Source organism: Leucoraja erinacea, chromosome 22 (assembly GCF_028641065.1).
Source record: "Leucoraja erinacea ecotype New England chromosome 22, Leri_hhj_1, whole genome shotgun sequence".
Taxonomy (NCBI): Eukaryota; Metazoa; Chordata; class Chondrichthyes; order Rajiformes; family Rajidae; genus Leucoraja; species Leucoraja erinaceus.
In genome coordinates, this window is record NC_073398.1 from 1,746,480 (window position 1) to 1,760,825 (window position 14,346).

At 47.7% G+C, this 14,346-nt stretch overlaps 1 protein-coding gene across 1 annotated transcript in view; it reads left to right on the forward strand.

The window, feature by feature from the left end:
• The window catches only part of LOC129707623 (chloride anion exchanger-like), a 42,318-nt gene that overhangs the window by 22,908 nt on the left and 5,064 nt on the right, over positions 1-14,346 (forward strand). The window contains exons 10-16 of the mRNA XM_055652753.1: positions 813-890; positions 3,280-3,375; positions 4,711-4,817; positions 6,059-6,128; positions 6,209-6,301; positions 8,860-8,955; positions 12,691-12,927. Of these exons, the coding sequence (XP_055508728.1) occupies positions 813-890; positions 3,280-3,375; positions 4,711-4,817; positions 6,059-6,128; positions 6,209-6,301; positions 8,860-8,955; positions 12,691-12,927 (777 nt within the window). The remainder of the gene's footprint in view (positions 1-812; positions 891-3,279; positions 3,376-4,710; positions 4,818-6,058; positions 6,129-6,208; positions 6,302-8,859; positions 8,956-12,690; positions 12,928-14,346) is intronic.

Here is a 14,346-nt window from a genome sequence, read left to right on the forward strand (position 1 = left end):
TATGACTCTGTGCTGTCTGTTTGAGCTATCTGGGCAGGGGAAGTAGCGTCCTAAGCAACTTCCTTAGAAGGCTTAGGAAGTTTGGCATGTCTGCGACAACTCTCACCAACTTCCACAGATGCGCCATAGAAAGCATTTTATCGAGGTCGCAGCCCCGCCCATTACGCAAACTAACCTCCCTTCCATTGACTCCATTTACACCTCACGCTACCTCGGCAAGGCCAAGGATGAGTCGCACCCCGGCCACTATCTCTTTTCCCCTCCCCCATCAGGCAAAATGTACAGAAGTGTGAAAAAGCACACCTCCATATTCAGGGACAATTTCGTCCCAGTTGTTATCGGGCAACTGAATCATCCGACCAAGACCAAAGGCCGAAACGTTGCCTATTTCCTTCGCTCCATAGATGCTGCTGCACACGCTGAGTTTCTCCAGCATTTTTGTCTACCTTCGATTTTCCAGCATCTGCAGTTCCTTCTTTCCATCAGAATGACCTCCTCGCTACCCACACAACCTCCCATTAGCCAGGTTCTCAGCATTCATTGACCAGTCCGTATTTCCTGTAACCCTCTACCTTCTTCTCCCAGCCCACACCGCCTCCCATCTTTGTGTTGTCAGCAAAGGTCTATCCAGCACTCATTCACCCCTGGCCCGGGAGTGGAGCACAGTGCATGTTATTTGCTCGTTTACAGAGAGGCCCAAGTGGTCACCAGCTGTTAGTTTAACTCTGGTGGTGGAGTCGTAGCAAGAGTGAAACTAACAATGACATGTGTAGATAGTGTTGAATGTTGAGAATGCCTGTGTCTTGTTGTAGATCGCTGGCCTGTTGTCGGCTGTGATCGTGATGATTGTCACGCTGGCCATTGGCTTCCTACTGGCGCCTCTACCCAAGGTGAGGACCCGCACATCTCTGCACCACGATTATTCATCATGCGTTCCATTCACTGGCCAGTCCAAACAAGGGGAATCCATGAAGCACCGTTGAATGGCATATTTCTCATGACATAGGTCATTCGGCCCATCATCTATGTGCTACCCCCTAGAGCAATCCCATCAGTCCCCTCCTGTAGTTTAGTATAGAGATACAGCGCAGAAACAGGCCCTTCGGTCCACCATGTCCGCACCGCAGACTAACACTATCCCACATACTCTAGGGACAATTTACCGAAGTCACTTAATCTACAAACCTGTATGTCTTTGAAGTGTGGAGTGTACTCACCAACTTTCACGTTTACATGACGTGGGGGGAACTGGAGCTAACTCCACAGGACTAATCCCGCCACAGTGCTGTCCACACAAAGATCATTTTCAATATCTCCATGGAACGCTGCCCTTAACCCTCTCCCACCGCAAGTCTTTCCATATACTTTTTAGCTTAGAGATACAGCGCAGAAACAGGCCTTTTGGCCCACCGAGTCCACACCGACCAGCGATCCCCGTACATTAACACTATCCGACACAAACTGGGGACAATTGACATTTATACCAAGCCAATTAACATACAAACCTGCACGACTTTGGAGTGTGGGAGGAAACCGAAGATCTCGGAGAAAACCCACGTGGTCTCGGGGAGAACGTACAAACTTCGTACAGACAGCACCCGTAGTCAGGGTGGAATGTGGGTCTGCGGCGCTGCAAGTGCTGTAAGGCGCTCTAGCGCTGCTCCGCGGAGTTGCCCAGAAGGCAGGACTCTCGCCTGGTCCATTGGAAGCACATTCCCACCGCTCTGATCTCCGAGGTTTTTAGGTCCTTCGGCGCTTTGGATTCAGCATAATCTTCCAGCGGGCCCTACCATGGTTACAATCTTTGGCATGAATTCCCAGGGTCTTGTAACTGAATAAGATGTGACCTTCTGTAGAGTGTAAAGTTGCAGTCTGGCTTTACTAGGATACGTTTGGTCTTGCCAAATGAACCACTTCTACCTGATCCCAATGGTTCACTAGTGCTTTATTCGTCATATAGCCGTGCCAACCAGCAGTCCCTGCACACTAACACTATCTTACACACACTAGAGATAATTTACAATCATGCCAAACCAATTAACCTACAAACCTGCACGTCTTTGGAGTGTGGGAGGAAGCCGGAGCACCCGGAGAAAACCCATTCAGGTCACAGGGGGAACATACAAACTCCGGGTCTCTGGTGCTGTAGGCAGCAACTCTACCGCTACACCATAGTACAATTGTAAATTGTCCCTAGTGTAGACATAGAAACATAGAAATTAGGTGCAGGAGTAGGCCATTCGGCCCTTCGAGCCTGCACCGCCATTCAATATGATCATGGCTGATCATCCAACTCAGTATCCCGTACCTGCCTTCTCTCCATACCCCCTGATCCCCTTAGCCACAAGGGCCACATCTAACCCCCTCTTAAATATAGCCAATGAACTGGCCTCAACTACCCTCTGTGGCAGAGAGTTCCAGAGATTCACCACTCTCTGTGTGAAAAAAGTTCTTCTCATCTCGGTTTTAAAGGATTTCCCCCTTATCCTTAAGCTGTGACCCCTTGTCCTGGACTTCCCTAACATCGGGAACAATCTTCCTGCATCTAGCCTGTCCAACCCCTTAAGAATTTTGTAAGTTTCTATAAGATCCCCTCTCAATCTCCTAAATTCTAGAGAGTATAAACCAAGTCTATCCAGTCTTTCTTCATAAGACAGTCCTGACATCCCAGGAATCAGTCTGGTGAACCGTCTCTGCACTCCCTCTATGGCAATAATGTCCTTCCTCAGATTTGGAGACCAAAACTGTACGCAATACTCCAGGTGTGGTCTCACCAAGACCCTGTACAACTGCAGTAGAACCTCCCTGCTCCTATACTCAAATCCTTTTGCAATGAAAGCTAACATACCATTCGCTTTCTTTACTGCCTGCTGCACCTGCATGCCTACCTTCAATGACTGGTGTACCATGACACCCAGGTCTCGCTGCATCTCCCCCTTTCCCAATCGGCTACCATTTAGATAATAGTCTGCTTTCCCGTTTTTGCCACCAAAATGGATAACCTCACATTTATCTACATTATACTGCTAGTGTGTGTACGATCGTTTTAGTGTGCGGGGATCGCTGGTCGGCACGGACTGGGTGGCTGAAGGTCCTATTTCCGCGCTGTATCTCTAAACTAAACTAAACTAAACTATAAAAAGCCTGTACACTAGTTCTACGTTCTCCCTCACTGCAAATTATTTACTCCTTCTCGACAAGTATTGTATTAGAATAAATTAAACTACATGATGTCTTGTGTAGTCCGTGAATAACTGTTTTATTTTCATCCCCTTGCAGTCAGTTCTCGGAGCAATTGTTATCATTAATCTGAAGGGGATGTTAATGCAGTTCAGAGAAATTGTCGTCCTCTGGAAGAAAGACAAGTATGACTGCGTGAGTAATCTTGATAACTTTGTTCCCTATTGGGGGGGAAAGAGGGGGATGGGGTGAGGGGAGGTGGAAAGGAGTATGAGAGGGGAGAGGGTAAGAGAGGAAATGGGAGAAGGAAAGAAGGGTGAGGGAAGTGAGGGAAGGGGAAGAGCGGGGAGGGGAGGGGAAAGTGGAGGGAAGTGCATGTGGAAGTTACCTAAAATTTGAGGATTTGATGTTTCTACCGCTGGGGTGTAAGCTGCCCAAGTGAAGTATGAGGTCCTGTTCTTCCAGTTTGTATGTGGCTTCACTCTGACAGTGCAGGAGGCCCAGGACAGAAAAATCAGTGTGGGACTGGGAGGGGAGTTAAAGTGGTCACCAACTGGAGGTCCCATAGGAATGGTGGAGCAGCTGGTTCACGGACGTTTAGCGGAGGGAGGAGGGTATTGGTGAGGGGGGGGAGAGGGTTGGGGGGGGGGAGAGGGTTTGGGGGGGAGAGGGTTGGGGGGGGAGAGGGTTGGGGGGGGAGGGGGGGGGGGGGGAGGGGTGGGGGGGGAGGGGGGGGGGGAGAGGGTGGGGGGGGGGAGAGGGTTGGGGGGGGAGAGGGTTGGGGGGGAGAGGGTTGGGGAGGGGAGGGGGGGGGGAGAGGGTTGGGGAGGAGGAGAGGGTTGGGGGAGGGGAGGGGAGGGAGGTGTTTGTAGATGTTACCTGAAATTGGAGAATTCAATGTTGATACGGTTGTGTTGTGAGCTGCCAGAGTGAAATATGAGATGCTGTTCCCCAATTTGCGTGTGGCCCCACTCGGAATGCTGCCTGGATTAGACGGTTTCAGCTCCGGGGAGAGGTTGTGGAGATGGATTGTTGTCTGTGGACCGTTGGAAGTAGAGGGAAGACGATGGAAGTGTATAAAGTTATGAGCGGCATAGGTGGAAATGTGCAGCACTAGAGGGAAGAGAGAGGGAAAGTTTAATGGAGATGTGCGGGGCTAGTTTTTTACACAGTGGTGGGGGTCATGGAACGCATTGCCAGGGGTGGTTGTGGAGGCAGATACGATAGTGGAGTTTATGAGGCTTATGGATAGATACATGGGCGTGCAGGAAGTAGAGGGATATGGATCACATACACACTGATAGGATCAGTTGAATTTGGCAGTGCTGGGCACAAACATGGACTGTATGGTACTGTTCTGTGTTCTATGGTCGATACATGCTTCCACTGAGAACAGATTCATTGAGCTGGGATGATCATTGAAGCCAGCGTGTGGCTTTGACCAGTATTACTGTGGGGGTCTCTCAGCTGGCCCGGGGGTTAGCCCTTCTCTGGTTTCCGTTGCTAATTGATGGTGTTACTGGTCTGTAGCTGGTGTGGATCATGGCCTTCATCGCTGCCGTGCTCCTGGGCCTTGACATCGGGCTTGGTGCCGCCGTCGGCTTTGAACTGCTGACTGTCGTCTTCAGGACCCAGTTGTGAGTATCGCGCTCGCCAATGTCATCTGCGCCATTCAATGCTGTGGCCACTTGTTACTTATTGGAGACAGGCACAAAGTGCTGGAGTAACTCAGCGGGACAGGCAGCATCTCTGGGGAGAAGGAATAGGTGACGTTTCGGGTCGGGACCCTTTTCAGACTGGGCAATTAGACCTGGGGGGGGGGGGGGGGGAACAATCTCCACTTCATTGGGCTGCTGAGAATAAGGTTGTGTACACTGTTCAGAATCCAGCGACTGTAACCTCAACAGTGAGCACCTGCTCCTGGGCTTCCCCTCCACTCCAGTTCCTAACATACGCTTCACCCCACACTCAACACCAGGCAGTGTTTTATTGCCATATGTCCCAGGTAGCACAATAACATTCTTACTTCCTGCAGCAACAAAAAATATGTAAATATAGTACTGTAAATAATATAATAAACAAGGAAAAAGTCCAGTACACACATACCCACACACACATATTTATTTATTTATTGCTAAAAATTCATCGATAGATGCTCCTGAACACATCATCAGTGATGTAACCTGGGTGCTTCGGGTCTTTCAACATCAGACACCCCCACACAGGCGACCCAGCCGTGGTTGATCAGACCACGACTTGTGTTCAGGTGGCATTCGCTCCTCCCCATGGACCTCCTCTCCTGATCCAGAGCCATCTCGAGAACTTCTCCGCTGCCTCTGTGATGTTCTTGATGGCCCTTCTCCTCACCACTCCGTTGATGCCCAGTGCACTCAAGGCTTTGTAGAGCGATTGCCCTGCAAAACTTCTGCAGCCAACCTCGATGGGCATACACCTTGCCTTCCAGCCCTGCTTGCGGCAGTCTATGACCAGCTCTTCATATTTGGCCATCTTCCTCTCGTGGGCCTCCTCCAGACGTCACACATATGTACACATAAATAACAAACAACAATAGTACAATAATAACAATAATAGTCCATGTTGTTCAGAGCTTAATGGAGGTTGTAGTATTTAATAGCCTGATGGCTGTAGGGAAGAAGCTGTTCCTGAACCTGGACGTTACAGTTTTAAGGCACCTGTACCTTCTTCCCGATGGCAGGGGTGAGATGAATGTGTGGCCAGGGTGGTGTGGGTCTCTGATGCTGCTGGCTCCTCCACTATCCCCTTTAACATGCTCCATAAAGACGGTAACGCCTGTCCTAGTTTTTCATAAATATCGCGCCTCAATCAACCTGTTGCTACGACTGCACTTTGTTTTCAGTCCCCAGTGTTCCGTTCTGGCCAACATTCGCGGCACGGACCTCTACAGAAACAGGAAGGACCACGTGAATGTAAGTGAAGCAGGCAACCACTATAAAACCCGGAGTTCAGCGACGCCCGCACGCACTAACCTCACTGTGTCTTACCCTAGATCTATGAGCCAGAGGGAGTGAGGATCTTCCGATGCCCTTCGCCAATATTCTTTGCAAACATTGACTTTTTCCGGACTAAGTTGACAGAAGCTGTAAGTCGGGGTTGGTCAAAACTTAAACGGGCTCGTTTATCACGGAGTTCCCACAAGAAATGTGCGCACAGATTGATACTTTATTGTCATGTGCACTTGGTACAGTACACAAGTATGCAAAGGGTCGCCATGGATAGGGCACTGACCAAGTTACAAAAGTATTCAATATTGTTCTGATGTTCCCTCTTCTCTTCTTTCTACCTAATAGTTGCCTGCAAAGATCCTATAGCGAGCAAGATAGGTCACTCAACGAAAAAGACGTAGTGCGGCCATGGGCAGATTCATGGGTAATTTTCGGCCCCATTTCGGTAACCAGCTTCCGTCTCCGCACCAAAGATCCCGTAGGATATTAGTGCGGAGACGGAAGCCGGTTACGGAAACATCCTCGTAAAAATAAAAGTTCTTTGGTAAAAATCTTCTCATTTTCAGATTTATAATTTATTAACACAAACTGTTCCCCCGCAACGTTGATTAAACTGCGAGTTGGGTTACTGAAATGGATGAAAAAAAGGCCCACGTTCCGCTCCGTTGCGTACTACATGTCAGCCCATAGCATTTAGGAGTGGTCTATCTTGCTCTGCTATAGGATCTTTGGTTGCCTGAGCCGCTGTGTTTTGCTTTGTGTGAAGAAGGGTCTCGACCCGAAACGTCACCTATTTCCTTCGCTCCATAGATGCTGCCTCACCGGCTGAGTTTCTCCAGCATTTTTGTCCAACTTTGCTTTGTGTTATGCGCTTTGTGTTTTGGTCACATACAATGTCTCGGGAGAACTGCCCGACCACTCTCACCACCCGCTCATTCCTTCTTCCCTCTTCAGTAACGCAGAAAATACAAAAGCTTGAAAGCAGATACCACAAGATTTAGGAACAGCCTCTTCTCCGTTGTTACCAAAGGTCTCCCATAAGTTAGGGTGTTATTCTGATCTTCCGACCTACCACACTGTGGACTTTGGATGATTTTTATCTGCACTTTCTCTGCAACTCTAATGCCATAATGCTGTGAAACTATATTCTGCAGGCTGGTATTTTCCCCTGTGCAGTACCTGCTGTATGTGCATGTGGCTTGATAGTTTTTCTCACATATGAGTGGGTTTGACTGGATAACGCACAAACAAACATTTTCACCGTGTTTCGTTGCACGGGACAATAATAAACCAATACCAAGTGTTTAATTATCTAATCCAATCAGGAACTATAATTTACCATATCGTTGTATGTTATAAGTTGAAGAATCATATTTTTCACACAGGCACCTCAAATTTTATGTTTGAAAAACAGCACGTAATTCAAAATCATGTGAATGAAACATATTCTTGACAACGCTATCAGCAGTAAATTTGAGCATGTGATTCCAAAAGCTATCAGCCCGTAAATCAAACTTCAGAATTAAAGGACCAAACACTTTATTTAAAAAACACATAAATATAAAAACAAAAGTGGCAGCATGGTGGTGCAGCGGGAGAGTTGCTGTCTCACAGCGCCAGAGACCCAGGTTCGATCCTGACTACGGGTGCTGTCTGTACAGAGTTTGTACGTTCTCCCCGTGACCATGTGGGTTTTCTCCGGGAACTCCTGTTTCCTCCCACACTCCAAAGACGTACAAGTTTGTAGGTTAATTGGCTTCTGTAAAAATTGAAATATTGTTCGTTGTGTGTGTAGGGTAATGTTAGTGTGTAGGGAGCGCTGGGCTGTGCGGACTCGGTGGGCCAAGGAGTCTGTTTCCATGGTATATCTCTGAATGAAACTAAACTATAACCAGCTTGTAAATCAAGCTTGGGCATTAAAGCACATAAAAAACACATATATCAAACATGTGTAAAACATGTGGTGATGGTATTGGAAAATATATAATTTATGACCCATTAGCTATTCCTTTACCCATTTTCCCAGTTCATTTAGATCTTGTTGTGATGTTGGATAACTAAAGAAGTTGCAGAAGGGTTCCGACCTGAAACGTCACCCATCCTTTTTCTCCAGAGATACTGCCTGACCCGCTGAGTTAAGGGAAAGTCCCACTTTGACGATTTAATTTTAAAACCTCTGCCGAGTTAAAGGACCTAAAAAAAAATCAAGATTGTGGTAATCTACGAACTCCTATGACCTTCCACGACTGTGTTCACAAACTCCTACGAACCCCTACGAGTATGTCTACGAATTCCCATGACTATTTCGATGCCCTCCTTACGAGTAAAAAGTTGCAATTTCTTTCATCCATTTTTTTACTCGTGGATATTTTTTATCGGGCTGAAAAAAAACGTCCCGACTTAACTGATGCCCCGAGTACCTACGGCTGGCATAACGAGCCGCTACGATATATCTACGAACTCCTACGACCTCCTACGAACTCGTTACGAACATTCTGCGAGTTTGAATCAAGGGGAAAACTCGGGAGAATTTGTGAATTACCTCGTGAAAGTGGGTCCAGTGCTTGGTGTCTGTATTCTGGTTACATTTCTTGCCAATCTAAAATATCGATATGTTTTAAAAAAAAGTAGCATTGTTATTCTTTGATCGACCTTTAGTTGCATTGTTAATCTTGATGTAATTTTTCTCATACAGGTTGGGTTTAATGCTCTCCGCATTCTCCGTAAGAGGAATAAAGCCATTCGAAAAATCAAAAAGATGCTCCTGAAAGGAGAGCTAATGATCACGGCGGTAAGTTAAGGGCCTGTCCCACGAGCACGCGACCTGCATGTGACAAGCGCGACCAAACCGGAAGCGGGGGCCGCGCGGAGGTCGAGTGATCCCCGTACAGGGACGGACCCACCAGTATGCGCCTGCATGCGGCGAGCGCAACCAAACCGGAAGCGGGGGCCGCGCGGAGGTTGAGTGAGTGACGTGAAGTTCAAATGAAGCTGCGGGAAGTTTGCGCGTGACGTACGGCGTCAAGACGTGCGTATGCCGTCGAGATGATGCGCTGCGGGCCAGCAGGCCATTGTCGGGCGGAATTTTTGAACACGGTCAGTTTTTCGGAGTCCCGCGCGATGTCGGGACCAGCTCCGCACAACTCCATACGGCTCCGGCGATTGAAATGGAACCGGCCCCGCGAGGCCGTACGGCTCAAGTGACCACGTTGGGTCGCGCTTGCCGCATGGAGTCGCATGCTCATGGGATAGGCCCTTTACTCATAAACCGAGGCAACGGAGCTCACCTTTCAATTACCTCACTGTAAACCTTGAAGGCAGACAAAAATGCTGGAGAAACTCAGCGAGTGAGGCAGCATCTATGGAGCGAAAGAAATAGGCAACGTTTCCGGTCGAGATGTCGCCTATTTCCTTCACTCCATAGATGCTGCCTCACCCGCTGAGTTTCTCCAGCATTATTGTCTACCTTCGATTTTCCAGCATCTGTAGTTCCTTCTTGAACCATAAACCTTGATATAGTTTTGGGCTCTGCTTTTCACTTTACTTTCGAAATACAGCGCGGAAACAGACCTTTCTGCCCACCCCGACCAGTAATCCCCGTACACCTAACACTATCCTACGCACACTTTGGACAATTTATAATTTTATCGAAGCCATTTAACCTACAAACCTATACGCCTTTGGGGGGGATGGGGAAACTGGAGCACCGGGAGAAAACCTTCGTAGTCGCGGGGAGAACGTACAAAGTCTGTGCAGGCAGCACCTGTAGCCAGGATCGTACCTGGGTCTATGGCGCTGTAAAGCAGCAACTCTACCGTTGCCCCACCGTGCCAGCTCTTCTTTACAAATGAATACTCTGATCACCCTAAGTTTAGTAAATTAATTGCTACAGTAATCCAGCAGAGAAGGTCCACCACTCCCATGCTGACCACTTACACTGAGCACATTTACCAACACATGGGTCGTGGCTTCCTGTATTTTGGTAATTCAATCCCTCGCGCAGATACGTTTAATGTCGTGCGAGTCTCTGTTTCTAATACCCTCTCAGGCAGTGCTTTTCCTATTCTAACCTCCCTCTTATTGAAAATAAATCCTCATGTCCCTCTAAATCGCTTCACTGTGTACAAAATTACGAGAGGAATAGATCGGGCAGACACACAGACTCTTGCCTAGAGTAGGTGAATCGAGGACCATAGGACATAGGTTTAAGGTGAAGGGGAAAAGATTTAACAGGAATCTGGTGTAACTTTTTCACACAAAGGGTGCTGGGTGTATGGAACAAGTAGTTGAGGCAGGTAATATTGCAACGTTTAAGAATCATTTCGACAGGTACATGGTTAGGACAGGTTTAGAGGGATATGGGGCAAACGCAGACAGGTGGGACTAGTGTAGCTGGGGCATGTTGGTTGGCATGGGCAAGTTGGGCCGAAGGGCATGTTTCCACACTCTGTGACTCTGACTTAAACCCAAGCCTGCTGGTTGCAGACATCTCTGCCACGGGAAAACAAAATCTTACTATCTACCCTATCTCGGTCCCTCGTAATTTTGTACACTTCTGTCGGGTTCCACTTCAGACTCTCCCACCGCAATGAGCACAAACCCAGCCTTTTTCTGTCTCTCCTCATAATTGAAACTCTGCAAATCAGGTCAATGTGCTAACAAATGCCCCCTGCACCCTCTCCAGAGAATTCATGTCTTTCCGGCACTGTGGTGTCCCCAGAATGCACACATTACTCCAGAAGTGTCCTCATCAGAGTATTATAGCAAAAACTATATGCCAAAAACTCCCTGTTCTTATATTCTATATTCTAGGTAATTGTGGGGTATCCTAGGACATTAATGAGGCCACATTTAGTGTATTGTGTTCAGTTCTAGGCCCCATGTTATTGGAAAGATGTTGTCAAGCTGGAAAGGGTGCAAAGAGGATTGCCAAGGATGTTGCCAGGACTCAAGGGCCTGAGCGACAGGGAGAGGTTCAGCAGGCTAGGACTTTATTGTTTGGAGCGGGAGGAATAGATCAGGTAGAGTCCTGCACGGAGTCTCTTGCCCAGAGTAGGGGAATCAAGACCAGAGGACATAGGTTTAAGGTGAGGGGGGAAAGATTTAATAGGAACCTGAGGGTGAACATCTGGGAAGCTCGGAGGGGAGGCTGGCTGGACAATGGTGCCTTCCTCACCTTGGTGCCACTGTGTTGTGTTGTGTCGTGGACTTTCTGTTTGTGCTTTTTTTTAAATTCTATTTTATTTTTTTAATATGTTTTAATATTTATTATTTATTTATTTTTATGATACTGACTGTAAAGGGAAATTCATTTTGTTGTCTAATTGAGACAATGACAATAAATTTGAATACAATACAATACAATACAAGGGGTAACTTTTTTACACTAAGTGTGACAGGTGTATGGAATGAGCTACCGGAGGAGGTAGTTGAGGCAGGAACTATCACAATGTTTAAGAAACATTTAGACAGGTACATGGATAGGACAGGTTTAGAGGGATGCAGGCAGGTGGGACTAGTGCGGATGGGGAATGTTGATTGATGTGGGCAAGTTGTGATGAAGGGCCTGTTTCCATGCTGTATTACTCTATCAGCTTTCTTCACCACCCTAGCTATTTATATTCAGGGATTTATGGACATGTACACAAAGGCAATCTGTTCTTTGATGCTCCCTAGGGCTCTACAATTCATGGTATGTGCCCGCCCCTTATTTGTCCTCCCAAAAAGTATCACCTCACATTTGTCAGGATTAAATCCAAACGGCAATTTTTTTTGTCAATCTTACCAACTGATTCATCACATTCTGTAGACTAAACCCACCCTCCTCACTACCATCAGCGCCTGCCTTCTGCACCTATCCCTCGCCAACTCTCCACAGATTCCACAACTCATCTGCACACTGGCGATAACTTCCAGAGGGCGATGAACTCAATGGGCTGTGCATTTTGGGACACGGGCGAGACTGGGGCACTCTTGGGAAACGCACCCAGTCACAGGGAGAACGTGCAAACTCCACACAGACAGCACCCGAGGTCAGGAGAGAGCCTGGGCCACTGGAGGTGTGAGGCAGTTTGAGTGTGAGTTTATTGTCACGTGTACTGTGGTACAGTGACCAGCTTTTGTTGTGAGCTAACTAGTCAGCGGAAAGATAATATATGATTACAATCAAGCCTTTACAGTGTAGAAACGTGATAAGAGAATAATGTTTAGTGCAAGGTAAAGCCAATAAAGTCCGATCAAGGATAGTCCAAGGCTTTCCAGTGAGGTCCACTTGCTGTTTGTGTAAGGATAATCTTCCCCTCACATACGGGGCAAACATCCTCCTCCCAAACCATGGAAATTGGTTGGCAAATTTAGGGTGGCATGGTGCCGCAGTGGTAGAGTTGCTGCCGAACAGCGACAGAGCCCCGGGTTCCATCCTAACTACGGGTGCTGTCTATACGCAGTTTGTACATTCTCCATTGAGGAACCTCAGGCAGCAGCTCTGAGGTTCAAACTCTCACTGCCCGCTTGTGTTTCTGTGCAGAAAGGGTACATTGAGACGACAGACGGGAGTTATTCGAGCGACTCTGACAATGAAGATGAGAAGACTGCTGACGATGTGATTGCAGCAACCGACACCCAGGACTTGCCACTGAAGATTGACTGGAGGTCCCCTCTCCCGGGTGGGATTCAAGTCCCCGGAGTGGACACACACAGCATTGTCCTGGACTTTGCCGCTGTCTCCTTCCTCGACATGTCTGCGATGAAAGGCCTGAATTCGGTAAGGACCCAACTCGCAGACGGTTCAGTGGAGACGGTGATCGTGGGGACGTTAATGGTTTGCACATCGTGCCCTGCTGTTTGTGGCATGTTAAAGACAACTTTAAAACACAACACACAGATTAGGGAAGATAATCAAAGCTTTATTGAAGAGTGCTAAAGATCACTGGGAGCAATCAGGGAGTTTGTTCAATGAACAAAGATTCTTCTCCTTATACACACAATTTTCCTTTAACGTGTGTTTACTGTAGCAGACACTTTAGCACTTTTTCTTCTTCCAAAATTATAAATCATTCACCCCCCCTCCCCAGCAGAGTAAACACAGCCCAATTACACACCATTACAATAGACAATAGGTGCAGGAGTAGGCCATTTGGCCCTTCGAGTCAGCACCGCCATTTAATGTGATCATGGCTGATCATCCCCAATCAGTACCCCGTTCCTGCCTTCTCCCCATATTCCCTGACTCCGCTATTTTTAAGAGCCCTATCTAGCTCTCTCCTGCCTCCACCGCCCTCTGAGGCAGCGAATTCCACACACTCACAACACTCTGTGAGAAAATGTTTCCTCGTCTCCGTTCTAAATGGCTTACTCCTTATTCTTAAACTGTGGCCCCTGGTTCTGGACTCCCCCAACATCGGGAACATGTTTCCTGCCTCTAGCCTGTCCAAATCTTTTACAATTACAGATAGGCAAATGTCCTGTTACCCTTTTGACCTTCTTTTATTGTTTTACGATCGGCATTTGTCCTTTGTCACCAGGGAACAGAATCTGACTAAAGTAGACGGCAGTGAGTGTCAGCTACACATGTTCAATCTCAACCTTCTTTAAAACACAGAATTATTATAACACATGAAGTGGACTTTAAACATTTTTAGTCTGCCCCTATACCTTGAAGCTTTGCAATTTATTTTTGACAGACACCAGCTGAAGTCAAGAAGGGTTTCGAGCTGAAACGTCACCTATTCCTTTTCGCCGGAGATGCTGCCTGACCCACTGAGTTACTCCAGCATTTTGTGCCTCTCTTCAAGCCCAGTTAATGTTGCGTTTATTGGTATGAACACATGTGGCGAGGTACAGCTACGATAAAAGTCTTGCAGCCATGAGTGTGGTTTAGAGATACAGTGTGGAAACAGGCCCTTCGGCCCACTGAGTCCGCACCGACCAGCGATCCCAGCGCACTAAGTGTGCCTCCTACACACTAGAGACAATTTACAATTTTGACCAAAGCCAATTAACCTACAAACCTGCATATCTTTGCAGGGCCGAAGCCGGGTCTCTGGCACTGGAAAGCAGCAACTCTACCACTGGCTCTCTGGAGCCAGCCGGTGAAGGGGCTCCTCACACCCTGCCGACCATGTAGATTGTCTGCATGAGGGGAGGGGGGAGGGGGAGTATACGTGAGCAGGATCATTGCTCT